The sequence below is a fragment of the Salvia splendens genome, chromosome 4 (genome assembly GCF_004379255.2).
Source record: "Salvia splendens isolate huo1 chromosome 4, SspV2, whole genome shotgun sequence".
NCBI lineage: Eukaryota > Viridiplantae > Streptophyta > Magnoliopsida > Lamiales > Lamiaceae > Salvia > Salvia splendens.
The window spans coordinates 16,614,298-16,641,459 of NC_056035.1; the positions used below are offsets into that span (position 1 = coordinate 16,614,298).

Sequence of the window (27,162 nt, forward strand, 5' to 3'; positions counted from 1 at the left end):
TGTGTGTGGGCTTGTGTGTTACCAGAAGTGTGTATCAGTGAGTATACTTTTTTATTGAGAGCATTACCTATCCACCAAGTGCCTTAACCGCCTTGAATGAGCCCTTGCGCCCGCATACATTGAGTGCTTGGGAACTGGGAAGTCCTCTTGTCGGGGTACTCGTGACAGATAGGGATAATCTATATCAATGGTCTGTTTCTTGGAACAGCCTATTAAGTATATTCACATTGAACACACTTCTTACAACATGTGTGTGTGTTGTCGTGAATCTCGTGCAGGGTTGCCTACTATGGTAACTTTACTGTTAGCTGGGTTGCTTCACTAAATAATAATTGTGTGCACAGTTTGGGATGAATATCTATAAGTTTGTGCTTAGTTTAGACTGATAACTATAAGGCTGTGTCCTGAAAACTGTCATTCTAGAAAGCTTGCAAAACATGTATTCCTATTTTGATGATATCTAGTAGTTTGTGTTGTAGCTAAATATATTATGCATATTTTATGGTTTAAAATTTAGGTTATATCATATTCTAAATTATATAAACACTACGTCAAGTTTTGATATTGTATCAAAGGACTTAAATGAGAACATGCAAAATTGGAACTTAGTATGAGTGACTTCAAACATTTCTGTTTTAGCAACTATTGTGATGCAACTGACCTTGACGATAGAGTTGGTAACTTTAGGTAGAAGATTTTCAATCAAGGTAATGAATGGTGCCATTGCTTGAGATACTGACATACTATGCCTTCTGGTATTGAAAAGAAATATTCAAAAATCAGTGACTAATGTAAAGAATATATGCAGTTCTTGAAAAAACTGCCTATTTTGTGCAGGAAATGATCCCAATAGATTGCAAATAGAAGTGACAGAAAAGGCAAATTATTGATCAGAAATTGTAAAATGAGGTCAGTGCCTTTTTATGAGAATAAAACTGATTACTTAAATTGGATAAGACTTTGTATTAAGTTCAGAAACAGGAACAAATAATTTCATTCATTAGTTGCAGGAACTTCGTGAACCAAAATATGAATGTGAGGTAGCACTCAAGATTTCACAGATGAGGTGCATCACAACAATAGAAAATACAGGTTAGAAAACTACTTTTAGCGTGTAGTAACTTTGCTTTTTACATGCCTGATTGGGCCGCCTTGACTTTACTTTGATAACTTTTCAGGAGGTTGAGCAACTTTGAACTGCTATAGAAAAAGAAGTTTTCAAGATTGATGTATTGCACATTATACTCCATAATTTAGAAATTTGGATTGTAATAAAGTTTCTCGTCCATGATTTTGTTAGCCACCATCACTTAACTCTACAGAGTACCCATGTATTCTATCTAAGATAGTTTTCATTGGGATCCTTCATGGTAGAGTTACAAAATCTTGGATGAAGATTATAAAGCAAGGTAATGAAAGGTGTCATACTTGACTTGTTGCTTTCTGTTATCAAGAAAGAAATATTGCAATATCAGTAACAAACTTACAGGAAAAAAATTAAAAGAACTGGTGTTTTCTGTAGAGAATGATCTCCTGGAAAAAGATATCTATAGGCATTCAAGGTGTCAAGATGAAATATAGTTGACACTCAAGGTGTCATGGATGAAATACATGGAATCAACAACAGATTCAACGTTAATACATATAGCAACTTGAACAGAGTTACCTTTAAATAAAAACATAAATAGGAACTTAAATTAAATAACTGTAAGAACATATATAGTAGAAACCGAAAACAATAGATTAATAATAAACAACAAAATGCATAAAAGAATAGATAAAGAACAAATAGGAAGAGATAGATTAAGAAAGAGTGGAATTGCAGAGAAGTAGAATTGCAGAGGAGAATAGATAGGAAACAAACTGAACTAAATTTCTATTGCTGATTCTGTGGAGTGATTTCGGTTGAGAGAAGAATGTGAGTGATTGTGGGAGTGTTAGGACATGGTATTTATAGAGCTATCCTAGTCAGCATGCCAATTTTAAGATTATGTAGGTTCCCAAAAAAGACACAATTATGAGAGTCCTTTCACATAAAAACAGAATAAATATATCAGTTTAATAATATTTACACTGAAAACTAATTTAAAAATAACTGGTGAAATAATTATACATTGACATTTAAGCTATATTAATATTCAGTTGATTCATTAATAGTAATAGGTTAAATATTACCGTAGTCTATTGTCTAAAATTCGGCCCATTTAAGTCCATAAGTTTGCAAGCATATTTTCATTTAAGGCTCATTTCATATCTCCTATTATTAACTTATGTTTTGTTATATATAGGTGGCTTTTTCAGTTGAAAAGGAGAAAACAAAACCCTAAAACACTACAGCCGCCTCACTCTTGAATCTGCAGCAAAAAGGAGAGAGAAGAACCCTAGAAAGATATAAAGATGTAGAGCTGCCTCACTATTCACTCCACAATGATTACAGAAACAGCATGCGGCTAGAACCTACACTACTGCATTAACATCTAACACAAAAGGTATGAAAATAAAAACTTTCAGTCACGGGTTCGAATATCATTCTAATGGGTGCACGCCTAGATTTTTAAGAGTATGGTTCAAATAAACTTGTTTAAGTTTCAATCAGTTTCAAGTTAATAATACAGTGTTACTTTCCTAAGCCTAATGCAATTAGGGTTTAAAGATTATTAGTAGTCGTTTTCAAATAGAATTAGTAATCTTTTGCAGATATTAACTCCATAATTTTTGCAAGTAAGATTATCATATATACACTGCCCAATTTCTCCCATTTTATGTTCAGAAACGATCTAATTTTCATGCAATTGTAGCAAAAGTGGTTGTATTTAGTAAATAAACTAGTATTAACACTCATGCTATGCACGAGGCATATATTTTTCAAAATAATGAAAACAAATTGTAAATTGGAACAAAATATAAAATAAAATCATTATGTACAAATTTAAAAATATATACAGTAGGTAAGGGTACTTTTAGGGTACACCTATTTAACACAAATTTAATCATTATTTTGGTAGAAACACATAATTTATCATGTAGAAGCCAAATATTAAGCTATGTGGGTGGATTCTCCAACACATGACTGTCGTTGTGTACCATATAAGCATAATGTGATAACTATCAGCAGCAAAGTTTCCTTCCTTGTGCACATGTCGCAGCATGACCGAGTTAAAATCTTGAAGCATTTTGCTGATTCTCAACATTGTGGCTCGACAATTAGTAGAGATTTTAAAGTGTCCCAAAATCATGGCTACAACTACATAACTATCGCCCTCTACTTCCAAAACTTGCACCTCCAATGTTCTAGCCAACTCCAATCCATGAAAAATACACCAAATCTCAGCAAGCAAAATAGGACAAACCCCGGTATTAGCCACAAATCCATGTCTCCAATTACCTGCATCATCTCTAATCAATCCTCCGTCATAAGCGCACGACCAAATATCCACTCTAGGGAAGCATTCGTGTTCAACTTTCAAATGGTATGTAAAATAACCACCTCCGAACTTATCTGCACTCCCTGCATGACAAAACCACACCTTTTTTTTTCTAAATAAGTTAATAGTACATTTTTAATTTCTGGAAAGAATGGAGAAAAATATACTTCAATTTGTTATTTAGAAAATTATATTGAAAGAAATAGTATTATCAATTAGAATAAGATATAAAAAAAATTGAGCGATGCAGTGAGTTATAACTTATGAGGATAAAGTATATAGCAAAATACAAATAAAGTTTAAAGTTCGTCAACACAAAATAAATAGGTTACATGTTTTGATCACCAAAACTTATATTTTCAAAACATTATTAGCATGTAGATTACAATAGTAGTAGTGGATACAAAGTATATGTCATGATTGAATCGTATTATCCAAGTAATTATATTGACGAAATACATATAGTAGCATTTGTTTTATAATCATCTGTCGCACAATAAGAGTCATATTTTTCCATTTATGTCCGTCTCACAATAAGAGTCCTATTTCACTTTTACTATAAATGGAAGTAGGCCTCATATTACACCAACTTATTCCACTCATATTTTATTATAAAACTAATATATATACATATATATATATATATATGTGTGTGTGTGTGTGTGTGTGTGTGTGTGGGACTCGTATTCCACTAACTTATTCAACCCACTTTTCTTTACATTTCTTAAAACCCGTGTCATAACTAAATATGACTCCTATTTTATTTTTCATATCATTAGTACCATCAAACATCATTACAGACTAAAACTTTTAGAATTGTTTCCGACTAAAAACATGTTTTTTAGAATTAAGACATGAGAAAATGAATACAAAAATATTTTTTTTTCACAATAAATAAATTCACTTTTACCAAAATTAATTTCAATGTTATACATGATAATATTCATAAGCATAATATTTGATAAGCTTAAAAAAAGGAAATAGACCTCTTAAAGTCATAAAAAACAATATGAACTCAATTATAACTATGTACACTACTTTTAGTAATTACTCTCTCCGTCCGCGAATAGAAGTCCCGTTTTTCCGTTTTTGTCCGTCCGGCAATAGGAGTCCCGGTTCTACTTACCATATTTGAACAATTTAATTACCCTCACCCTTCTCAACAAATTACACTATATGCCATTAATTAACACACCCACCCAAAATCTAATTTTTTCCCTCACTCTCTCTCACTCTCACTCTCACTCTCATTCAACCTCATTTTATCTCTCTCTCTCGCTCGCTCGGTCTCTCACCCTCTCTCTATTCCAAAACCCTAGATCTACTCGCCGCCTCCTCCTCCTCACACTCGCCGCCTCCTCCTCCTCTTCACTCTAGCCTAAATGGACTATGTACCCTCTGAAACCCTATCCCCCATCAATGGGTTCGATTCGTTCGATTCGATGTCCACTGTGGTTGATGAAACTCCGATGGTGGAATCGAAGGTCGATTCGACCGATTCTAAGCCATCTATGTCCGTTGAAACCCCAGATCTGGAATGTAAGCTCGATTCGGAGCTAGTCGTCACTGATACGCCGGAGACCATGCTCGATTCGGAGCTATACGTCCCTGATACGCCCGATGCTTGGCTCGATTCGGAGCTCATCGTCCCTGATACGCCGGGTTATGGTGTTGATGACTCCACCGTGGTGCCTGAAACATCGCGGGTGAAGAGGCGAAGGCGGCCTGTTGAGGAAGAGGAGTGGTTCAAGGAGATCCTCTTGATTCTCTTGCCTGGCATGAAAGACCTCCTCTAATGTTGTGAGTTTTTAAGAATCACCCCCTATCTAGGGTTTGGAGATTCTCGTTTGGTCTGATTTTGGGGGTTTCTGTAGGGTTATTTTGAGTTGTTGCTGTTTAAGCCACCCCCATTTTGGGTTAGGAGGTTTGATCTTGCCCTATGTGCTGAAATTAGGTTTGTTGGTGGAATTGAATGTTTGTTGGTGGAATTTGTGCATTGGGCTGTTCTGTGGTTATTGTATTTTGTTTAAGCCACCCCCAGTTTGAGTTAGGAGGCTGAATCTACTGATATGTGATGGAATTTCAAAAATTAGTCTCTGCTGCTTTTATGATGATGTATGTGCTGGTTATTGTGAGTAAAAAGCCACCCCTTGGTTAGGTTTGGAGGCTTTACTTGCTGAACTATGATGAAATTATTCTGAGTTGCTAATATGATGGTGAATTGTGGCTATACTTGGTGGAATATGCTGTTTGTAGTCTCTGTGATGATGGGGTTTGTATGTGTTCAATATGGTTAAGTTAAAAGCCGCCCCTTTAATAGGTTTGGAGGCTTTACTTGCTGCAATATGATGAAATTATTCTGAGTTGCTAATCTGATTGGAATTGTGGCTATACTTGGTGGAATATGCTGTTTGTAGTCTCTGTGATGATGGGGTTTGTATGTGTTCAATATGGTTAAGTTAAAAGCCACCCCTTTAATAGGTTTGGAGGCTTGTGTCCATACCCTATGATGAAATTTTTCTGAGGGTCTTGTATCATCATCCTATGTGCATTACATTCGGTTTGCACTATGTCTATACACCAAAAAAACAAAAACAGCAGACCCTAACCCAAAAATAATAGGGGCTGACCAACACACCAAAAAAATCAGACTACCCTATTCCAAAAACATCACTTTGGCTTACTTAGATGCCAAATGCACTTGACAGGTGGCCTATATCATACACTGACCCATAATTGTTCTCTGGCATTTGTAGCCATTGTAGCACCTCTCTCACAACATCCTCCTCCACCTCAAGCTGATTGGGCAGTCCCACTGTTCTTTGTAGCCTATCTTTGTTGATGTGTGGAACTTTGTAGCCATTTCCACCCCTGCACCTGAGGATTTCAGTGAGGCAAGCCTGCAAACTTAGGAATACTCTGTTGAGTGTTTGTGGTGAAAGCTCTGCAAAAGAGCTACACACATTCCCCACAAGTTCATCCACAGTCTTGCATGGTTTCTCATACTGCAGTGACTGAATTGCTCTAAAAAAACCCAAGTCTAAGATGTTAGTGTCAGGGGAATTAGCTGGTTGACAAATCAGTTGGATTCTAAATCCATCTGAATTGGCAACAGCTTGAAACTCTGGATCCATGGCTGTTATGTGTGGGGTTGCATTATCTTGCTGAATGTAGATGTCTTTACTTGCCCAAACAGACCACCTGGCCTTTATTGCAGGTATAATCTGTCATGGAGAACAATATGGTTAGCTAAATGATGATCTTTCATGAGTTGTTAAGATCTGATAGCATGAAAAAGTTGGATATACCTTGTTGATCAGGCAGTCCCTCATCACTTCCTTTGTTACTGAATGGACTGCCTTGGTTTCCATGGTCCCTCTGGGCCTGTTCTTTGATCTCCTCTGTGCTGGCATTACTTCAGTGAAGGGAAATATTCCCACCTTACCATCATATGTTGGCTGCCCATCCATACCAAAATGTGGTCTACTGACAGCACACATAAACATAACTTTAGTTATGAATCCTTGGATTTGCATGCCCTATATGGCTCATCCTCATCTGGCAAGAGGTAGTACCTGTCTGAGGCCTTGGTCATATAGAACCATTTTTCATCTATATGCACTACATTGTGCATGCTTTGATATGGAACTCTACCTTGAGTAATTTGTGGCTGAAGTTGACTAAGACTCCATCTAACCCTTGCTATCTTATTGACATTGGTGAGTGCAGGTTTGATTGCATTTGTATGTGGCCTTAGTTTACCATGCTTTACCCACTGACCTAATGTGCTCTTGCTAACATTTAATTTGACAGCCATTTTTCTCAGTGAAGCTCTCTCAAGAGTAGATAAATTTCTAACCTTTTCTTCATCAATTTTTAATTGATCAGCATGATGGTATCCTTTAATCTTTCCTTGCATAATTGCAGGTTCTCCCCTTTGCATCAGCTCCTTGGCTGCCTTCCATACCCTGTACACGGTTTTCCTACTAACTTCAAATGCATCTGCTGCTTCCATAACAGCCCCTCTTGCGAGCACTCCATCATGGCTGTGCTTGAGTAGAAACTGCACCATGTTGTTCTTGATGCTGCTATTCAAGTGTTTTGTTGGCCGCTACCCAATATCCATCCCTATGATGAATTTTTTCTGAGGGATTTACATCAACAAAACTGTTGGGAGCTTTTTTTGGGAGTTTTTCAGATTGAGGTGGTTAGAAGTGGAGTAAATGAGTGTAGGTGAGGTATTAATAGCAGCTTTGAAGTTGTACTTTTAGGAGTTCAAATTTCCCTCATTTTTTTTGTAGAGGGAAATTTGATTTTTAGCTTTCCCTCTTTGTACTTTGAATCAATAGCAGTGACTGAATTGTGTATGGTGAACATATTTCAAGCTAATTTGATGAATTATGATTTGAAGGGTTTTTTTTATTATGTTGAGTGTAAATTTTAAATTCAGTTTGAAGGGTTTTTTTATTATGTTGATTTAAATTCAGTTTTAAATTGTGACTTTGGGAGCAAAAATCGAATTTTGGAAGCATAAGTAATGCAATTGAATTGAATTGAAGAAGCATATTTAATGCATATATGAAGGCAGCAATTTTCGAAATTTTGAGAGCCAAAAAATTAACAAACTTGAAGTGGGTCCCAAATTCCACTATCACATACCATTTATTACACACTCTAACAACTTTCTTAAAACCCGTGCCATGGAGAAATGAGACTTTTAATGGTGGACGGAGGGAGTATCTTGAATACAAATATATATTCATAAGTAATTTTAACATCGAAGAGCTATTATATTCCAACCATTTACACCAACTCAAATCTTAAAGAAAATTCTATATTCACCTACTACTTTTGTTACTTTTTCAATCTTACCTACATATTTATTTAAATTACACATCAACCCCATGATCATTTATTTATACAAATTAAATATCATATTATTTAATTTATTTTCTTATAATTTAATTTAAATATAATATCACAAATTATACAAAATAAATAATTAATACTAATATTTATACTCCATCCGTACCATAAAAAATGTGCATATTCCATTTTAGTCCATCGTATAAAAATAGAGGCATTTTCATTTATGGAAAGTTATTCTAATGTATTACCCATGTACATCAAGTTATTACAACATATATCACAATTAATACACTAAGGACGTGTTCACTACTTTACAGATAGACAGTTTATGCTTCATTTATGGTCATATTTGGGTGTTCACTAGTCTTGATATAAATGAGGATGGCCCTGCATTTTATTAAGGCCCGCACTGTTCACTCCGTAAATAAGGCAATAACATTTATTGACAAAATGGTGCTAATTGAAATGTCATCGAAAACCGCATCAGGAATTGGATGGCAAAAGTCGAATGTGGCCCTGAGGTGCTCGGTTTTCACCCCTAATTTGAAATCACTTCTTCAATTTGTGAGGAAGACCGAAGCCCCAACGCTCTACAACGGCGGCGATAACTGGGTTGTTCGCAGCCATCGACGGAGGCAGAATTAAGGTCGGTGTTCTCGCAAATCGTCGAAGCTAGATCCCCGATTCGTGCTTCAGAGTCCAATTCGAGTTTATTGTTGAGCCACTGCCTTTTTACTCAAGGAAAATTGATCATCATACTTCTCGACAACGCTGCTTCAGGTTAATTTTTCTGCAATAAACAGGCCCCTAACTTAGACGAAGATACGGGCTCCAAGTGTTGTATTGATTATGTGTTTCGTCGCAGGGAACGACGGCTGAAAATGGTGCTAATTGAAATGTCATCGAAAACCGCATCAAGAATTGGATGGCAAAAGTCGAATGTGGCCCTGAGGTGCTCGGTTTTCACCCCTAATTTGAAATCACTTCTTCAATTTGTGAGGAAGACCGAAGCCCCAACGCTCTACAACGGCGGCGATAACTGGGTAGTTCGCAGCCATCGACGGAGGCAGAATTAAGGTCGGTGTTCTCGCAAATCGTCGAAGCTAGATCCCCGATTCGTGCTTCAGAGTCGAATTCGAGTTTATTGTTGAGCCGCTGCCTTTTTACTCAAGGAAAATTGATCATCATACTTCTCGACAACGCTGCTTCAGGTTAATTTTTTCTGCAATAAACAGGCCCCTAACTTAGACGAAGATACGGGCTCTAAGTGTTGTATTGATTATGTGTTTCGTCGCAGGGAACGACGGCTGTACCAGGTGTGAAATTACCCATCCAAGACGAATTTAGGATCTGCAAGCTCTACTCCAGCCTCCACAAGTAAGTCATCGGTTCTCCATCTACTCCATATCCTGTGTTGTGTTCTAAAAAATTTTGGATTTGTGAAGCTGTGTGTGATGTGATACAGAGTGTATATGTCTGTAAATTCTTAGCATTTGGATGGCATATGTTGTGCTTAAATTTGTGCCGTGATATCGTTTATAATGCCTATTTGCTCTAGAGCTACTTTATCATTGAGCACGTATCTGTATTGTTTTGTAATTTGCTGTAGAGTTACTTTATCATTGAGCACGTATCTGTTAAGTCATTTTGCCAGTGCAATTGTAGAGGTATCCACACAATTTCTGCAATTAAGGAATGTCTGGCCGCACAAGTGAACACGGTCATCTGGTCATGGTATTGGAGGACATTATGCAACTTTATCGTATTGAAACAACCTATTTCTTGCACAATTACCTTAATGACCGCACCCGGCTGGCAAAAAGAAAGGTCCTAGACCACGCAAAGCGGTATAGTATATTGAAAAAAATCCCTACGCAAGTGGAGCATCTAGATAGACTTGTGCATGCTAGTGATACGGATTGCATCGCCAAATTGCGAATGGACCGCAACACCTTTGGACGGTTATGTCGTATACTACATGCGCGGGGTGGCCTGCACATCGGGAGATGTTTAGGAATCGAGGAACAGGTTGCCATGTTTTTGGGGGTACTTGTTCATCATGATAAAAACCGTGTGGTTAAATTCCATTTCCTCCGATCTGGGGCCACTATTTCGCACATTGTGCACAACGTGCTTTGTGCAATTCTCAGCCTTCACTCGGTGCTGATTTCCAAACCCACTCCCGTCGCCGAAAACAACACAGATCATAGATGGAAATGGTTTAAGGTATTATACTTTGTAATGCACTTATCAGCTGTTAACCTACAAGTTATTTTTATACAATTGCTCACTAATACCCTTGCCTTGTGTGATCGAAACATGCAATTCGTGTATCCACTAGCCGGGTGGGAAGGGTCTGCTGGCGACTCCCGTATTCTTAGAGATGCAGTTACCCGGTATAATGGCTTCAAGGTGCCCCAAGGTATGTTGTTCTATACCGGGGTAGTCCACTTATTCAAATATGTGTTCTTAAATAGAAAATCATCAAGCTGATGTTATTTGAATGATCTACGTGTAGGTTGTTACTACTTGTGTGATAATGCTTATGCTAACAGTAATGGCTTCCTCACACCATACCGTGGCGTGCGTTATCATCTGAAAGAGTATGGCCCAGGAACCGAGTCCCCGCAGGATCCAAAAGAAATGTTCAATATGCGCCATACTAAGGCAAGAAACATAATCGAACGAGCTTTTGCAGTCTTAAAAATGCGTTGGGGTATCCTTCGAAGTGCATCGTTCTATCCAATTGAGACTCAGATCCGCTTGATTATGTGTTGTTTTCTACTACACAATTTTATTCGGCGGGAGATGGAGGTTGATCCGGTCGAAATGGAGCTTGATGATGCTGATTTGGCGGAGTTGGGCAACACAGAAGAAAACATAGGCGCTGATTATGTGAATTGCGTCGAGCCAACTGCCGAATGGACTCAAACCAGGGAGCAACTAGCAATGAACACGTGGATGAATAGATAGGATTTGTTGTTAGCTACTGATCTTTTTCGAAACTTTTTGCAAATTATGTGATATTGTACTCATTTGGTTTTATCCCCCTCTAACTAAACTTTTCTGGTTTTATCACATGTGGATGAATAGACGTTTAACACATCACTATATTACTGTATTCCGTATTAGATTATCATTTTATAAGGTAAAAGTATCATTTTATTGAACAAAAATGTCATTTTATACACCAAAAATACCTATCTTTCTACCCGGCAAAAGTATCATTCTATCGGGAAAAGGTATCATTTTATCAGTTTTATGTCATTTTGTCACGTTAAAGTATCATTTTATCAGCTTATATGCAATTTCTCCAGCTAAACTATCATTTTTATAAGCTAAATGTCATTTTATCCGCTTAGAGTATCATTTTATAAGGTAAAAGTATCATTTCATTAAACAAAAATGTCATTTTATACAGCAAAAACACCTATCATTCTATCGGCTGAAAGTATCATTCTATCGGCTGAAAGTATCATTCTATCGGGAAAAGGTATCATTTTATCAGTTTTATGTCATTTTGTCACGTTAAAGTATCATTTTATCAGCTTATATGCAATTTCTCCAGCTAAACTATCATTTTTATAAGCTAAATGTCATTTTATCCGCTTAGATTATCATTTTATAAGGTAAAAGTATCATTTTATTAAACAAAAATGTCATTTTATACACCAAAAACACCTATCATTCTATCGGCTGAAAGTATCATTCTATAGGCTGAAAGTATCATTCTATCGGGAAAAGGTATCATTTTATCAGTTTTATGTCATTTTGTCACGTTAAAGTATCATTTTATCAGCTTATATGCAATTTCTCCAGCTAAACTATCATTTTTATAAGCTAAATGTCATTTTATCCGCTTAGATTATCATTTTATAAGGTAAAAGTATCATTTTATTAAACTAAAATGTCATTTTATACACCAAAAACACCTATCATTCTATCGGCTGAAAGTATCATTCTATAGGCTGAAAGTATCATTCTATCGGGCAAAAGTATCATTTTATCAGTTTTATGTCATTTTGTCACGTTAAAGTATCATTTTTCAGCTTATATGCAATTTCTCCAGCTAAACTATCATTTTTATAAGCTAACTGTCATTTTATCCGCTTAGAGTATCATTTTATAAGGTAAAAGTATCATTTTATTAAACAAAAATGTCATTTTATACACCAAAAACACCTATCATTCTATCGGCTGAAAGTATCATTCTATAGGCTGAAAGTATCATTCTATAGGCTGAAAGTATCATTCTATTGGGCAAAAGTATCATTTTATCAGTTTTATGTCATTTTGTCACATTAAAGTATCATTTTTCAGCTTATATGCAATTTCTCCAGCCCCTAGCAACGAGTTCAAGGAGTGTCGCTGCGAGGATCTCTTCCTCACGCGGCGTCCACATTCTACGCGTCCGGTCTCCCTTCCGAAACTTCTGCCTTGGTGATGAATTCATTCCTATAGAACCTATAAACACCAATTCCACAACTGCCAAAAGTTGATTAACTGAAATACAATGGTAGCAACACCAAAAAAATATGCAATTGCGTCAAACTTATTGAACACACCTTCCATGAGGATACCACCATCAGTTGCCGCAGCGCTCCGGATTGCATTTTTGTTTCAGTAATGCTCTGTATTTGTTATGAAACTGGAAGCTTTATTTACGCCTCATAAAAATGTTCAATTTTCGATTGTCGCTAAATTGTTCGTATGTGCGCGTCAAATAGTTTTCATGGAATGGTGTTAGGGGCAAACCTGTCATTGGCAGTCGGAAAAAGGCAGGTTAAAAAAATGGCAAAATGCAATTCCTCAAATCTGAAGCCCAATTAAGAGTCAATGAACGCCCATTTAGTATGTGAATTGTGTGGGCCCAGGAAACACATTTATGCCCTTGTTTCATTTAATGAGTACCCACAAGGGATGTAGTGAACAAGCCCTAATAGTAAATTGAGAACCATTAACTACTAACACTACTTTAACTACCTTCCCTCCTCTTTTTTACTTTATCAATTTTATCTTAATTCTCAAGAAATATCACATGTCCATATTTGTATGGGACTGATGGAATACAAAATAAAATAAATATTAATTGATTTTTTAACTAATAATAGATGAAAAGAATAATTAAACTTAAACTAAATTCTACAAATACTTAACATTGAATATATACTTAAATATAATCCTAATTTTAAATATATCTAAACAAATCATAATTACATATACTCAAAATCCTAAATTCGTGCATTGTTAACATAGTTAATTAATATTACTACTAAGAGCATCTCCAATAGCGGCGAGCGCACCGGCTAACCGATTCTTGGTGCTAGCCGTCCGCTCGCCGAACCATTGCAGTCGGCGAGGGCCCAATCGGCGAGAAAAACGACGAGCGCACGCCGATTCCCGAGAGCTCGGCGATGCGCTCGCCGATCTCCTGGTCGCCATTGCAGGCTCCAGATCGGCGAGCGGGATTTTTTTTATTTAATTTTCGAAACACTATATATACGCGATCTGCACGTCATTTTCATTTGCACCACTTGTTTTAACGAGTTTTCTCTCTATCTTAATTTCTGTACAAGATCAACAACGCGAAATGAGTAACGCGGGTGGTAGTGGTGGTGGTAGTGGTGATAGTGATGGGGATGCTGAGGAGTTCGAACGACGTTTGAATGAATAGTTGGAGGCCTATACGCCCCAGAGAGATCGACCAGCTGATACAACAGGCCTTGCAGCCGACGGTACCTTGACTCGTTGTCCACCGCCGAGCAGTGATTGATCGGGATCACGTAGCTGCACATCAGCGGCTATTTGACGACTACTTCGCACCGGAGCTGCGGTTTAACGCCAACATTTTCAGGCGATGTTTTAGGATGAGCAGGGCCTTGTTTATGCGTATTGTTGACGCTTTGGAGCGTCGATATCTGTGTTTCCGCTTCAGGCACGATGCGGCTGGCAGACCCGGCCACACACCTATTCAAAAGTGCACTGCGTCAATCAGGCAGTTGGCCTACGGAGGCACGGCTGACATGAGGGACGAGTACCTCCACATCGGCGAGTTGACTGCCCTTGAATGTATGAAGTATTTCTGTCAGGGCGTGGTTGAAATATTCGGTGATCAGTACCTTCGAAGCCCTACCTCCGAAGACTGTCAGGAGCTGATGCAGATGCACGGGGCGAAGCATGGGTTCCCGGGTATGTTAGGCAGCATAGATTGTATGCATTGGGAGTGGAAGAACTGCCCCGCTGCCTGGAAAGGGTTCTACACGACCGGCTACAAGGGAAGAATCCCACGATGATACTCGAGGCCGTAGCTGATTACCGGCTGTGGATTTGGCATGCATATTTTGAGGTAGCTGGGTCGAACAACGACCTCAACGTCCTCAACTCGTCGCCCCTTTTCAACGAGCAGTGCCAGGGCGTCGGTCCGGCCATCAGTTTTGTCGCCAACGGGAACCAAGCATGATATGGGCTACTACTTGGCGGATGGGATATATCCTAGGTGGCCCGTCTTTGTGAAGACGATCAGATGCGCATCAGATGAGAGGAAGGCCTACTTTGCGGAACGGCAGGAGTCGGCGCGCAAGGACGTGGAGCGCGCATTTGGTGTGCTCCAGTCTCGATGGGCGGCAATTAGAGGTCCAACGCGTTTGTGGCATGTCGATTGCATTGTCGATATAATGTACGCATGTATTATCATGCACTACATGATTGTCGAAGATGAAGGTGTACAACTGACTAGTTGGACCAACGACGATAATGAAGTCGGTCCAAGCCACGGCGTGGCCACCCCCCAGCGTACGAAGTGGGGTGCCTCACGATGAAGCCGGTCGCCTCCAAGCACACATGCCGACATGCGCCAAGTGGAAGCTCATATTCGACTCCAAAAGGATTTAACTGAAGAGTTGTGGGCGCGGAGGACTGCATGGCGTTAGTTTTTTTTTTTTATTTTGTAATTTTTTTAATGTACCTTTTTTTAATTTAAATGAAATTATTTCATTTTCCCGTATCTGTGTCGTAAGTTGAATTCCGTATTTTGTGTGATTGTTATTTTTATAATTTTGTTTATTATGGCTGGGCTATGGTTGGACTATTGCTTGTCCAGTTGCTTGTCCTGATGATGTGGCAGGATGAGTTTTAGTGCTGATGATGTGGCAGGAGGAGTTTGTGGCTGGGCTATGGCTGAGCTATTGCTATTGGAGATGCTCTAAACATAACCAAATATCAATACAATCAGCCATTAAATACCTTAATTTTTCAGCATTAAATATCTTAATTTTTTACTAATTATTTAGAAGATCATAACTAAATATAATTGAAGCCCACAACTATCAAGCCCATACAGATACACCTCAATAACCTAATTTCATATAATCCATCGTCTTCTTCATATTTAATCGCAGCCGCTGTTAAATAGGGGCTTTTGCAGAGGATTTTGGTGGGTCTGCACAGCCAGGTAGCCTGCGCTGCCGTTGTACTTCTCCCTTCCTCGCCCAGAAGTCCAGCCGCCGCCGGAGTAGCTTGCCGTCGCGAGTCGGGATCGGCCTTGACTGTCTTGGTAAGTTTGGTTTTTGTTTTGAATCAATGGTTGATCTATATTATTCAGCTACAATTCTCCATTTTTGTTGTAAGGTTCCAGAAATGGATAGATCTAAAGAATCCACCTTTATCCCGTTGAGTCTACCGGAGCATCGCCGGATTACGGCCAGAATCACCACGAGCCTGCAATAAGAATATGTTTACATTAGTTTACAAATAGACATAAATGCAGCCTCAATAATATTGTGCAGTACCTATTTATAAATATTGCAATGTTCTTTGAGAGCCTTGCTTTAATTGAGCATTTTTTGTAAACCGTATAATGCCAACATTTGTAAAAAAATAGAAAAAAATAATTATACAATCAGCTTCTCATTTCTCTCCAAAAAGGATAACATTGTCTTTTTACCAAACCGGCACTTTAGATTAGTAAGAGCATCCACAATAGCAATAGCCCAGCCACAGCCCAGCCACAAACCCCTCCTGCCACATCATCAGCACTAAAAATTCTCCTGCCACATCATCAAGACAAGCAAATAGTCCAGCCATAGCCTAGTCATATCACTCAAAATTATACTCCCTCCGTCCCGCTTTAGCAGTCCCGGTTGAGTCGTGCACATGTTTTAAGGGATATTTAAGTGTGTAATAAATAAATGATGTAGGGGAGGTTGGGTCCCACTTTTAAACAACTTTTTTACTTTTTTGCTTTTAAGTGTGTAATAAATAAATGATGTAGTGGAGGTTGGGTCCCACTTTTAAATGATGTAATAAATAAATTGATGTAGTGGACATCAATTTTTATGCACCGAGTTCAACCGGGACTCCTAAAGCGGGACGCCCGAAATTGATCAACCGGGACTGCTAAAGCGGGACGGAGGGAGTATAAAACAAATAATTAACAATCACACAACATACGGAATTAAATTTACTACACAGATACAAGAAAATTTAATAATACTATTAAAATATAAAAAAGTACATTAATTAAAAAAGTACAATAAAATAAAAAAAGTACATTAATTAAAAAAAGTATATTAATTAAAAAAATTCACTCCTCGTCTCCGTCGCCTCCATCGTCGTCGCCGCCGCCTCCGCCGCCACCGTTGCCGCCGCCTCCACTCAAATCGTCACGCATGCTCACGAGCAATGCGTGAAGAAAACTCTTCTCCTCGGGGTCCGTCGCCGCCCGCCATTCGACTAACGTCTTGACCATCTGAGTGCGCGTTTGTTGACGCGCGAAAAATTTGAGATCCTCTGTGGACTGGCCAAGGGGGATGCCGACTGGACCTCCTGGGAACCCCCGGCGACCCCCCTCGCCTTCCGTTGAGCCCGCTTTTGCTCAGCCGGACGAGGTCTGCGAGCGAACGAACGAGGGGTGGGGATCACCTGGGCCGTCTCGGGGAGGTCGTGGGAACCACCCCTGCTGCCGCTGAAATCACCGGTATAGTTCAGTCATTGCTTCTTCGGCCAGCCAGCGTCGACACCTACTCGAAACTTCTTGGATTCGTTCAGCACCACAAAGCAGTTCCAGTAGGTGAAACCCTTATACAACCCGGGCTGGGGGAAGGCTTTCTCCGCTATCCTCCTGCAGTCATCCTCCGCTTGGCTGCTGCTCTGCATGGGGAGGGCGTTGGTGTACAAGCCCAAAAATCGGGAGACAGCAGCCCTGATTCGGTCCCACGCCTTCCGGCAATCCTCCCCGGTGCGTGGCCTCCCCTCCGGGCAAAATGTCTTGTAGGCTACTGCTATTTTAGCCCATAAGTTGACGATCCTCTGATTGTTCGAAGTGAAGGATCATCGCAAACACTCACCCACGCCTTGGACATCGCGACGTTCTCTGCATCCGTCCACCTCCTCCGTACCGAGCAGTCGTCCTCACCCGGCTGCGACGACTTGCCGACCCTCTTCCCCTTGCCCTTCTTCTTTGGGGCGGCACGACCCCGCACTGCTTCCCCCATTTGAACGGGAGTATCCGGAACTCCGAGAATATCAAACCCCAACTCCTCTAAGGAAAAAGTCTCAAATTGCGTGAATTGCGCCTCCGTTGGGGTCGATGTGTACGAAGAAGCAGTCGAAAAATCAAAACTGGGGCGATAGACGTTTTCCTCCCCCGACGCCCCCTGCGTCGCCGGTACCCCTCCTGTCGGGGGCTGCATCGCCGTCCCCCCTCCCCGACATCATCTGCATCCCGGGCACTCACCCCGACATCATCTGCATACCGGGTTGCATCCCCGGTACCCCGTGCCACGCCGGCATACTCCCCCCAGCTGCCATCCCGGGCATATTCCTCACGGCTGCCATCCCGGGCATCATCCCCTGCCACGGGTACATGTTGTAGTACCCTGGCATCGGACCCCATCCACCTCCCACGGGCACCTGGGGAGTTTGAGACCCGCTCGTCACTGGAGTACCTTCGTTGTTGTTCTCCATTTCGCGTTGTTGCTCTTGTACATAAATTAAGATAGAGAGAAAACTCGTTAAAACAAGTGGTGCGAATGAAAATGACGTGCAAAACGCGTATATATAGTGTTTGGAAAATTAAAAAAAAATCCGCTGGGCGATGCGCTCGGCGATCCGGACCCTGCAATGGCGCCGAGCGGATCGCCGAGCGCCCGTATATCGCCTAGCGCTAGGCGATTTTTTTTTCGGAAAACCGCTAGGCGGTTGCAATGGTTCGCAGAGCGCACTGCCTAGCGCTGGGGCTCGCCTAGGCGGTGCGCTAGGCGCCATTGTGGATGCTCTAAGATTTTGGATTTATATGATAGAGATGTTTAAAATATGAATACTACTAACATGTTAAATGTTTTATAGGAACAAATACATTGGAAACATAAATGATCAGTCACAGCCTGAAAGAATGGAACAAATATAGTATTGTAGTAATATAATAGTGTTTCGTACATACACCCGCATCTCTAACACAAATGGTCTAGCATCCTACTAATAATATGCACACTTAACAAACAAATTAGACCATGGACTTCACATTGAACCAATCAGATTTTCCAATAAGATGTCGAATTTTAAGCCGGGATGTTGCCAGCATAAAAAATGTCTCTGATATAAAATGTAGACTTTCTAGACAGCATCATCTAAGGCTACAAAAATAATTAAAAAAAAGAAAGAAAACAATCTTCATTTTCCTGCCTAGATGTTGCCAAGGTGGCAGTTCAAAAATTGCCCTTTATATATGGAGAGATAGATACACATTTATTTTTATTCTATTTTATCATTCTTACTTTATTATCTATGCTTAACACATAAAATAAAGTTATTCTTAAATTTCATGCCTTTCCAAGGAAAAGGTCATCTTCTTTGGAACGGATGGAGTATTATTTTTCGTTATATACCGTTTGCTTACTACTGTATGATAACTGTATTGGAACAAAGAAATTAATAATCTGGCTACAAGTTTAATCTTTATTCAGAAAGATAGCTGCACATTGGTAGAAGCATAATAACTATTATGAAATTGAAATTGAAATTGAAATTGAAATTGTAATTGTAATTGTAATTGTAATTGTAATTGTAATTGTAATATAGGGTTCATTAATTAATAAAATACCTTCGATAGCTGCATATGTGGGCACAATCAAAGAACTATTACAAAATTAAAAAATAAAACTTTGGCTGAATGTATTATTGGCAGAACCATGTAACTATTAGGGAGCTAAAAAAATTAAACTTGAATTGCAAGGAGATTCTGATGAAGAAACCCCATCCAAAAATTAACGTACGCTGCTTTTAAGCGACGAGTATACGGTAATTTTAGTATAAGGCAAAAGAATAGCAAACTATATGCTCAACGCGTAGCCGAATTATTTTTAAATTTGATGGACATGTGATGTGAGGAATGTGGGTTGATATTTTCTCAGCACATGATAACAATGCTAATAACTTATACATTTAGGGGCCATTCTGCAAATTGGTGGATTTATCTTTCTTCATATATCCAAAAGAAATTAAAGAAGAAATTACATCCCTTCCTTCGACTCTGACGATCATCTTCCGCACTGAACAACCACACCAACGCAATCAAATCTGATTCTAATCAACAATTATGTATCATCCGACAAGAGGTGGAGTTCGTGGCGGTCGTGATCGTAAGCTCTCTCTTCCTTCTCACACCCCCCCAAATTCTAGGTTTTCAAACCGTTGCGGCTGACTTTTAATTATAATTTATAATTCATTGTTTGGTATTCGTATTCCCCTACATATTTTCACCTGTTAAATCTGGAATTTTCTGACAAATTTAGGAAGGTTTCTTTTGCTTGTCAATTTTGCATTATTATTTAGCCCTGTATCATAAAATCGCCAACATAATTCTGTATATCGGCAACATCTTTATGCATAAAGAAACTGAAATTTTCTTGTATATGACTTAATGACTCATATACTCGATTTTGAGGGCAACTTAGTTAGGTTTGTGAGTTGTTTAATTTGTAGTAAATTTTATTGATTGACTTTTCCGGCCAATGGAACTGGATTAACTGTAACTATCTGTCTACGGTGTTTTTGGATTTATGGGTTTGGTACTTGCTCTCAATACTATGATCTTAGCTATTCCTGTTCGGCAACGGCATTATCTAGTTTATTTTCTGTATTTGCAACTTTATTTATTGGTTAGGAGAGATGAGAGATCTAGATTGTTTTGTAAGCTGAGAAAAGTGTTTGATTTGCGTACGGTACTAAACTACTAACTTAGGGGTGGAGATCATTAGTAGGATTGCAATCAGGATCTACGATTAGATGCAAATTCATTACTCCTTCCGTTCACAAAAAATAGTCTCATTTGTGAACAAAACGGGTTTTAAGAGCATCCACAATGGCGGATGTCTCGGCGGACGTCGGACCGGCGTGCCGAACGTCCGCGCGGGACGTCTGCCATTAGGCAGCATGCATACGGAAACGGACGTCCGCTGCGGACACCGGAGTTCCGCGGCTTTCCTGGACGTCCGCCATTGCGTTGACAAAACGGACGTCCCGGCGGACGTCCCGATTTTTTATTGTTTTTTGTGGATGTCCGTTGGGATGTCCGCCATTGTATAGTGGGATGTCCTTATGACGTGGCAGGGGGTGTTTTTGGGAAGTCCGCCGGGACATCCGTCCCATTGTAGATGCCCTAATAAAGAAATTGGTAAAGTAAGAAAGAGGGAGAAAAAGTAAGTAAGTAGAGTGATAGGGAGAAAAAGTGGGTAAAGTATGAGAGAGAGGTGAAAAAGTGGGTAAAGTATGGGAGAGAGGTGAAAAAGTGGGTAAAGTATGGGAGAGAGGTGAAAAAGTGAGAGAGTATGATAGAGAAACTTTACATTTTTAGAAATGGGACTATTTTTTGTGGACATCCCAAAATGGCAAAATGAGACTTTTTTGTTGTGGACGGACGGAGTATGTTTTAGGCTGATCATTACGATCCGAAATGATTTTAGGATTAGTATGGTTTAGTGTTTACTTACTACCTAGGCTTCAGTATTATTATTCAAGTGCAGATTTATCTACATCATCTTAGTTATCACATGGAAAAGCATTGCAGAGTTGTGAAGTTAAGTAGTATCTGTCTGATTTATGTTCCACATACTTTCTGTTTCTAGTGTGTCTTTTGAGATTGTAGTAATCATTAATCACTGATAAATGATAATATGTGATATCGTTCTTGTTTGACACATGCAGAATTTACTTGGGATGAGGTGAAAGTTGATAAACATAGAGAAAATTATATTGGTCACAGTCTCAAGGCTCCTGTTGGTAGATGGCAGAAAGGTAACACTCTTCCCCTTCCCCTTCCCCTATTGCTCCATTCATCATCATCAGCTAATGGAATCACATTTACTATCATTAAGTTGGATGAATGACGCTGCAGATATAATGCATTTATTTACATGAAAAAAGTAGCTTTATTAACCTAATTTGTTGAGCTCGCATATTCATAATAGCATTATAGCCGCCCTCAAAACATTAATAGTACCATAGCCAATTGTTAATATTGCTGATACGTGGATTAGGAAGCTGTCAATTATGGTTTTAATCAAATATGGAATTTGTAGCTGATCTTATTCATTGAACCCTCCTTAATATTATGGCAAATGCTGTACACGGCGCTTCAGTATCATTTGAGAGACTATCTATGTCATTATTTTGTGATCAACTTTTTACTGTTTGGTTAAGTAATACTCTAGTTGGACCTGGAGTTTATAAAAAGTAAAAACTGTTTCTATTAATATCCTTGCAGGGAAAGACCTCCACTGGTACACTCGTGATAAGAAATCTGATGGTGCTAATGCGGAGGCAATGGAAGAAGAGATTCGAAGAATAAAGGAGGAAGAAGAGCAAGCCATGAGGGAAGCTCTGGGATTAGCCCCAAAACGTTCTGGGAAATCCCAAGGTAATCGGCTAGATAAACATGAATTTGCTGAACTCGTGAAGCGTGGTTCTACAGCAGAAGACTTGGGTGCTGGACATGCGGAAGCAGCTCAAGTTCAAGGTCTTGGTTTTGCAAGGTATGATCTGAAAACTTGATATCAAATTTCCACCCAGTATACTAATTAATTTCATTAAAACCGAAATGTCAATATTGGCCTTTTGTATTTTACTACACCATATTTCCCATTTTGCTTCCTGATTCTGCCCAATGTGTATTGTATAGTAATACCCTTTATTTGTTCTGTGGTCTTAACTGTTTTTTATTGGATCCCACCTAGAATATGTAAAAACTTTGGCAAAAACAGATTATGAATGGATGTGTATTTGATGGATAAAATTTGGAGGTCATAATCCATAACTCATTTTTAATGGAACCCATCTGCAGGGGAACATCAGGTCCTTCGGAAGAATCAGTCTTGCCACCCAGTTTGAAATCTGTACCGGTTGAAAACAAGTCCGAATCAGTTGAAAAGGCAAACATACCTGTTCAAACCACATCTGCAAGGAATGAAGACACACAGTTGGAAGACGAATCCAGCAGAAAGAGGAGGCATGAGGAGAAGAAACGTGATAAACATGAAAGGCAGGAGAAGAGACATTCACCTGATTCGGATGACAAGAGGAAGAACAAGAAGCACAAAGAAAAGAAGAGATATGATTCGGATTGACTCAACCAGTAGTCGAAGACGATAAGCAGGTGCATGATGCTACATTTGCCTTCAACATCCATATCGTATATGCAAGTGATTTAGGATTAAACAATGTTTCCGAAGAGCTTGTTTGTTGCACTGTTAAATGAAATGTTAATAAGGTATGGATGTCTTTGATGTTTTATGTAGGGGTGCTTAATGGTTTTCGCCTTTTCAGTTAGTTACCTGTATAATTGTTGACTAATCAGTTAAATGTGGGACAAAAACGTACTCTATTTCATGAGGGAATAGATTATACTATACTAATGTATAATCTTCATAAATATGTCATCGTTTGCATAAACATCTGAAGCTTGAAAGTCTTGTTGCGAATAATTGAATAGATGTTCATGGCACTTGTTTTACTTTACACTAGTATTTATATATTTTCAAAATATTAATTTTATATTGTAAATTAATTATATATTACCTTTGTTCCTCATAGTTGAGTCACTTTTTTTTTGCCCTTGTTTTGGTAAAATCATAATAAACAAGTAAAATGGAAAAAGAGTAAAAGTAAGAGAATATATAGAGAAGAGTATTCTATATTATTCTCTCTCTTATGTTATTTTTTCTTCACTTTTAACTATTTATTACTTCCTCCGTCCCATGTTACACTATTCCAGTTCGGCTCGTCCTGAACTACTTACATTATTTCTTATTTAAGTTAAAATTAATATATTTAACTAATATGATAGATTAAGATAAGTGCTCGTTTCTTAAGTGATGTCTTATTGCAATTAAAATTCTAATTTGATTACACTAAAAAATAAAAATCAACTTTACAACTTAAAATGAAAAAGTGCGAGTAACATGGGACACATAGAGTATTATAATTTTTCTAAAACGAGTGCAAAAAAGAAGTGACTCGGTTATGAGTAGACAGAGGGAGTAAAATTGAAAATAATACTATCATAATATGCAAAACAACAATAAATTATACTTCCAACAAAAACACAATAACCTCAAACAATTAATAATAAATTATAAAAAAATTGGAAAGCAAAAATATAATGATTTATACTCCCATTCATAAAAATATGGGAGAATGATATGGCACGAGAATTAAGATAAAAATAATAAAATAAGAAAAAAGGAAAAAAATATTCTTCATGCCTAATACCATGACCACTCAAAACTTCACCTTCCACCAAAGGCTTATCCAAATATGTAATGATTAATCGAGTACCATCAAATAATCTATTAAAACAACCAATAGTGTTTCTCAACAATCACATGAATATACATCTTTATTAGCAAGTCAAAATTAAGGGTATTATAATACTTCAAATCATTATAAGATTAATAAAAATATCTCCTGGTAAATTCGTTTTAATCAAGTCTATAAAATTTAAATATAGTTGACGAATGCAATTAGGATTAAATTACTAGTACTACTGAGATTCAGTTTAGAAGCCCAAATGATCCAGTAATATATGTGTTGGAGTATATAACAATGGAGCCCAACTACTCTCGGCCCAATTATCTTAGAAAAAAAAAAGAAAGAAAATTTGAGATCCTCCGTCGGATCTAAAGGTGAAAGACATCCATTCGCGGCCTCCTCTCAGCCGCGACTGTGGCCTTACTACGCCCTCACATCCTTCCCTCTTTGATCGACACACTCTCACTCTGAAACACGCGTATATAGCATCTCCCTGTTGTGCTAGAACCGCCGTATCCTTCGTTATAACATCGTCGTTCAGCAAGGTGAACATTCAGCCTGTTTTCTCTGGAGTTATAGGTAGGAATCAATTCCAATTCTTATGTTAAAAGTCTGGGTAATGAAGAATTCGAATCGTTGCTGTTACTATACTTGAATTGGTAGGAAATATTGATACAAGAACTGGACTGAGAATTTATTTGTTTTTCGAATTTGCTAGAATTGTTGCTTTCATTCGATTTTGTTATTGGATACATGGAATAGGGGTGAAATTATGTTTGGCTGTAAATCTAATTGGAGAGAGTGCTAACAAAATTTGTGAAATGTGTGAAATGGATTACAGTGTAGATGCTGTAAAGTATGAGGAGTTTTAGTTGAGCAAAACCATCACAACAATCATCTGTTTTACAGTTTCTTGTACACACAAGAAAAATGAATCTATGCAAGCAACACATTTTACTAATAAGAATGGTTTCACTGGGAAAATATTTATCTAATTGACTGATTCACATATGCTGTGCAGTTAGTTTGGTCTTTCGAGATACACAAATAGTCTAAAGGTGCAAAATGCATCCTCCTCTGACAATTCACAGGCATCCAATGTGTGCTGAGGTAAGTTATGGGAAGTGACTTTTGTTTCACCAAAAATTTCACTAGGCTTAACTTATTTCTTCTATAATATATGCTGTCTTCATACATCTAATTTGGTGATACATTTACATGTAACATTGGTCATATTTGAATGGTGAGTAATGTAGAAAGAAGAAATATCCTTCTACAGTATCAGTATTCATATTATGTGTTATTTTGTTCAACTTTGCACAAATCTTCTTCCTGCCGGTGTGCAGTGCTACTAGTCTTAAGAATTCTTTATTGACGGTGAATTGTTAAGTTAATGAATGTTGATTGATGATTTTAGGGGGTAGTGAAGTCATATCTTTGTGATCTTGACTTGTAAGAGTTATTTTGTTGGCTTCCCCAAACTGTTTAAAGTTTCTCCTTCCATTTCTAGATGATAAAAAATGTTTGGATTGAGAATCAGAGATTGTGTTTTGCAGATTGGAACTAACAAATGTGCCTTGATTGTTGCAGATCATTGAGCTTTTTCAGAAGTGCCATACAGATCATCCTCTTGGGAAGTTTTTTGGTGAATGCACGGATTTAAAAATTAAGCTTGATAAATGTTTTCGGCAAGAGGTGTGTTAAAGATTGGTTTCAAGCCTGATCATCTAATGACATGGAGTATTATCTAACCCCTCTCTTCTTTACACAGAAAGCCCTGAAGAGGAAGGCAAATTTTGAGGAAAGTAAAAAACTAAAAGAGAGATTGAGAGAATACAGGATTCAAAATTCGGAAACAATGGATTAAGAAGAGCTTTGTATAAACTCCAACTTAAAACTAGTTGAGAAAAGTTGCTAATTCTTCATATACGGGCCTCACGCACAAGTTGAATGCTGCATCAGTCATCTGCAAGATGGGGTCATTCCTTGTATACATCCTGGTATGTGCCCAATATCGTATTTTGCCACTGAGTAGAGAGTGGTGAGACAAGGCGTGAGAAAAAAACATATTTCTATATTTTTCAGACAGTGTGGAAAATACTGAATTTGGCATCTAGTAGCGTTTATGTAGTGATTCTATTTGCTGAGAAAATAGAAATAAAGTATTCATTTAGTTGTCAACATATAATGAAACTGATACTAGTATCTAACTTGTGATAATATATGTTGAGATTGAAATCTGCTTCCTTCTAGTGCAGCAAGTTGCCTTCCTGTTATTTCACTATGGCAATAATATCTTGGTTTTCTAATATTTAGGGCTCGTTTGGTAAAGGGCTTTTTCCATATGATTGTGATGGGATAGATTTCCTGAATTGTGTTTGCTTTGTTGATAAAGATAGCCTGAATTGTTCGAAGCTCTACGACTGACTAATGGGATTAGTCAGCCCCATTAAATTTGGTAAATTACCAAATATCCCATTTAATCCCTAAGAGCATCCGCAGCGGCGGGCGTGCCGGACGTCCGCCATTAGGCATAAACCCGGCGGACGCGGACGTCGCTTGTGGACACCGGAGTTCCGTGGCTTTCCGACGACGTCCGTCGGGACGTCCGCCATTGCGGTGCCACGACAGACGTCCCGGCGGACGTCCCGATTTTTAATTTTTTTTTTATTTTAAAAAAAACTCTATATATACGGCTCGTTGAAATTCATTTCATTCGCACCACTTATTTTAACGAGTTTTTCTCTCTACTTTCATTTCTTTTGAAGATAAATGAAGCACCACGATAGTAATTCCCCTGCCACGAGCGAGTCACAAACGCCGACTTTTCCCGTTAGAGTTGCGGGAAATGCCGGCGGAAGTGCACCGATGTCCGGGATGATGCCCGGAATGGCGCTGATGATGCCCCAACCCCGACGGGGATGATGCCCGGGTACTACAATATGTACCCCCTTGGTGTGCAGGGATGGGTGGGATGATGCCCCAAATGTCCGGGATAATGCAGGGCATGCCTGCCGCTGCGGGGGAGCAGGCAGGGGGTCCCCCAATCACCCGAGGACAATGTCTA

General features: G+C 38.7%; 3 protein-coding genes, 2 long non-coding RNA genes and 1 other non-coding gene across 7 annotated transcripts; 3 read left to right on the forward strand and 3 right to left on the reverse strand.

Annotated features, from left to right (window-relative positions):
- Window positions 1-6,109: 6,109 nt before the first annotated feature.
- LOC121800731 lies at window positions 6,110-7,497 on the reverse strand. Its single transcript, XM_042200241.1, has 3 exons — window positions 7,001-7,497; window positions 6,734-6,911; window positions 6,110-6,649 (listed from the first exon to the last, which is right to left on the reverse strand). Exons 1-3 carry the CDS (start codon window positions 7,495-7,497, stop codon window positions 6,110-6,112), a joined length of 1,215 nt encoding a protein of 404 aa, XP_042056175.1.
- Window positions 7,498-15,467: 7,970 nt separating this feature from the next.
- On the forward strand, window positions 15,468-16,232 carry LOC121799339. The gene is made up of 2 exons (XR_006050257.1): window positions 15,468-15,846; window positions 15,921-16,232. It is a non-coding gene; the product is annotated as an uncharacterized LOC121799339 (long non-coding RNA).
- Window positions 15,529-16,322, reverse strand: LOC121799340. The gene is made up of 2 exons (XR_006050258.1): window positions 16,082-16,322; window positions 15,529-16,010 (listed from the first exon to the last, which is right to left on the reverse strand). It is a non-coding gene; the product is annotated as an uncharacterized LOC121799340 (long non-coding RNA).
- A 3,203-nt stretch (window positions 16,323-19,525) lies between these two features.
- On the reverse strand, window positions 19,526-19,642 carry LOC121801698. Its single transcript, XR_006050635.1, has one exon. It is a non-coding gene; the product is annotated as a U5 spliceosomal RNA (small nuclear RNA).
- Window positions 19,643-19,703: 61 nt separating this feature from the next.
- LOC121801422 (multiple myeloma tumor-associated protein 2 homolog) lies at window positions 19,704-23,219 on the forward strand. The gene is made up of 4 exons (XM_042200904.1): window positions 19,704-19,930; window positions 21,495-21,584; window positions 22,054-22,321; window positions 22,630-23,219. The coding sequence occupies exons 1-4, from the start codon at window positions 19,888-19,890 to the stop codon at window positions 22,910-22,912; spliced, it is 684 nt and encodes a 227-aa protein (XP_042056838.1). The 5' UTR covers window positions 19,704-19,887; the 3' UTR covers window positions 22,913-23,219.
- Window positions 23,220-24,440: 1,221 nt separating this feature from the next.
- On the forward strand, window positions 24,441-26,335 carry LOC121798791 (COX assembly mitochondrial protein 2 homolog). Of its 2 annotated transcripts, none has more exons than XM_042197980.1 (4): window positions 24,441-24,640; window positions 25,117-25,205; window positions 25,686-25,790; window positions 25,867-26,335. In XM_042197980.1, the coding sequence occupies exons 2-4, from the start codon at window positions 25,161-25,163 to the stop codon at window positions 25,960-25,962; spliced, it is 246 nt and encodes an 81-aa protein (XP_042053914.1). In that variant the 5' UTR covers window positions 24,441-24,640; window positions 25,117-25,160; the 3' UTR covers window positions 25,963-26,335. The 2 variants fall into 2 exon arrangements, with proteins under 2 accessions (XP_042053914.1, XP_042053913.1); XM_042197979.1 differs by having other exon boundaries at window positions 24,442-24,674.
- Window positions 26,336-27,162: the final 827 nt, after the last annotated feature.

Bases quoted from the DNA above. Each gene is read 5' to 3' on its own strand.
- LOC121798791 (XM_042197980.1), top strand. From the start codon at position 25,161: ATGCATCCTCCTCTGACAATTCACAGGCATCCAATGTGTGCTGAG. The intron at 25,206-25,685 runs GTAAGTTATGGG...TGATTGTTGCAG, and splicing joins GGCATCCAATGTGTGCTGAG to ATCATTGAGCTTTTTCAGAA. The intron at 25,791-25,866 runs GTGTGTTAAAGA...TTCTTTACACAG, and splicing joins ATAAATGTTTTCGGCAAGAG to AAAGCCCTGAAGAGGAAGGC.
- LOC121800731 (XM_042200241.1), bottom strand. From the start codon at position 7,497: ATGGTGCAGTTTCTACTCAAGCACAGCCATGATGGAGTGCTCGCAAGA. The intron at 6,912-7,000 runs GTACTACCTCTT...GTGTGCTGTCAG, and splicing joins ATGACCAAGGCCTCAGACAG to TAGACCACATTTTGGTATGG. The intron at 6,650-6,733 runs GTATATCCAACT...TCTCCATGACAG, and splicing joins GGGACTGCCTGATCAACAAG to ATTATACCTGCAATAAAGGC.
- LOC121801422 (XM_042200904.1), top strand. From the start codon at position 19,888: ATGTATCATCCGACAAGAGGTGGAGTTCGTGGCGGTCGTGATC. The intron at 19,931-21,494 runs GTAAGCTCTCTC...TGACACATGCAG, and splicing joins AGTTCGTGGCGGTCGTGATC to AATTTACTTGGGATGAGGTG. The intron at 21,585-22,053 runs GTAACACTCTTC...ATATCCTTGCAG, and splicing joins TGTTGGTAGATGGCAGAAAG to GGAAAGACCTCCACTGGTAC.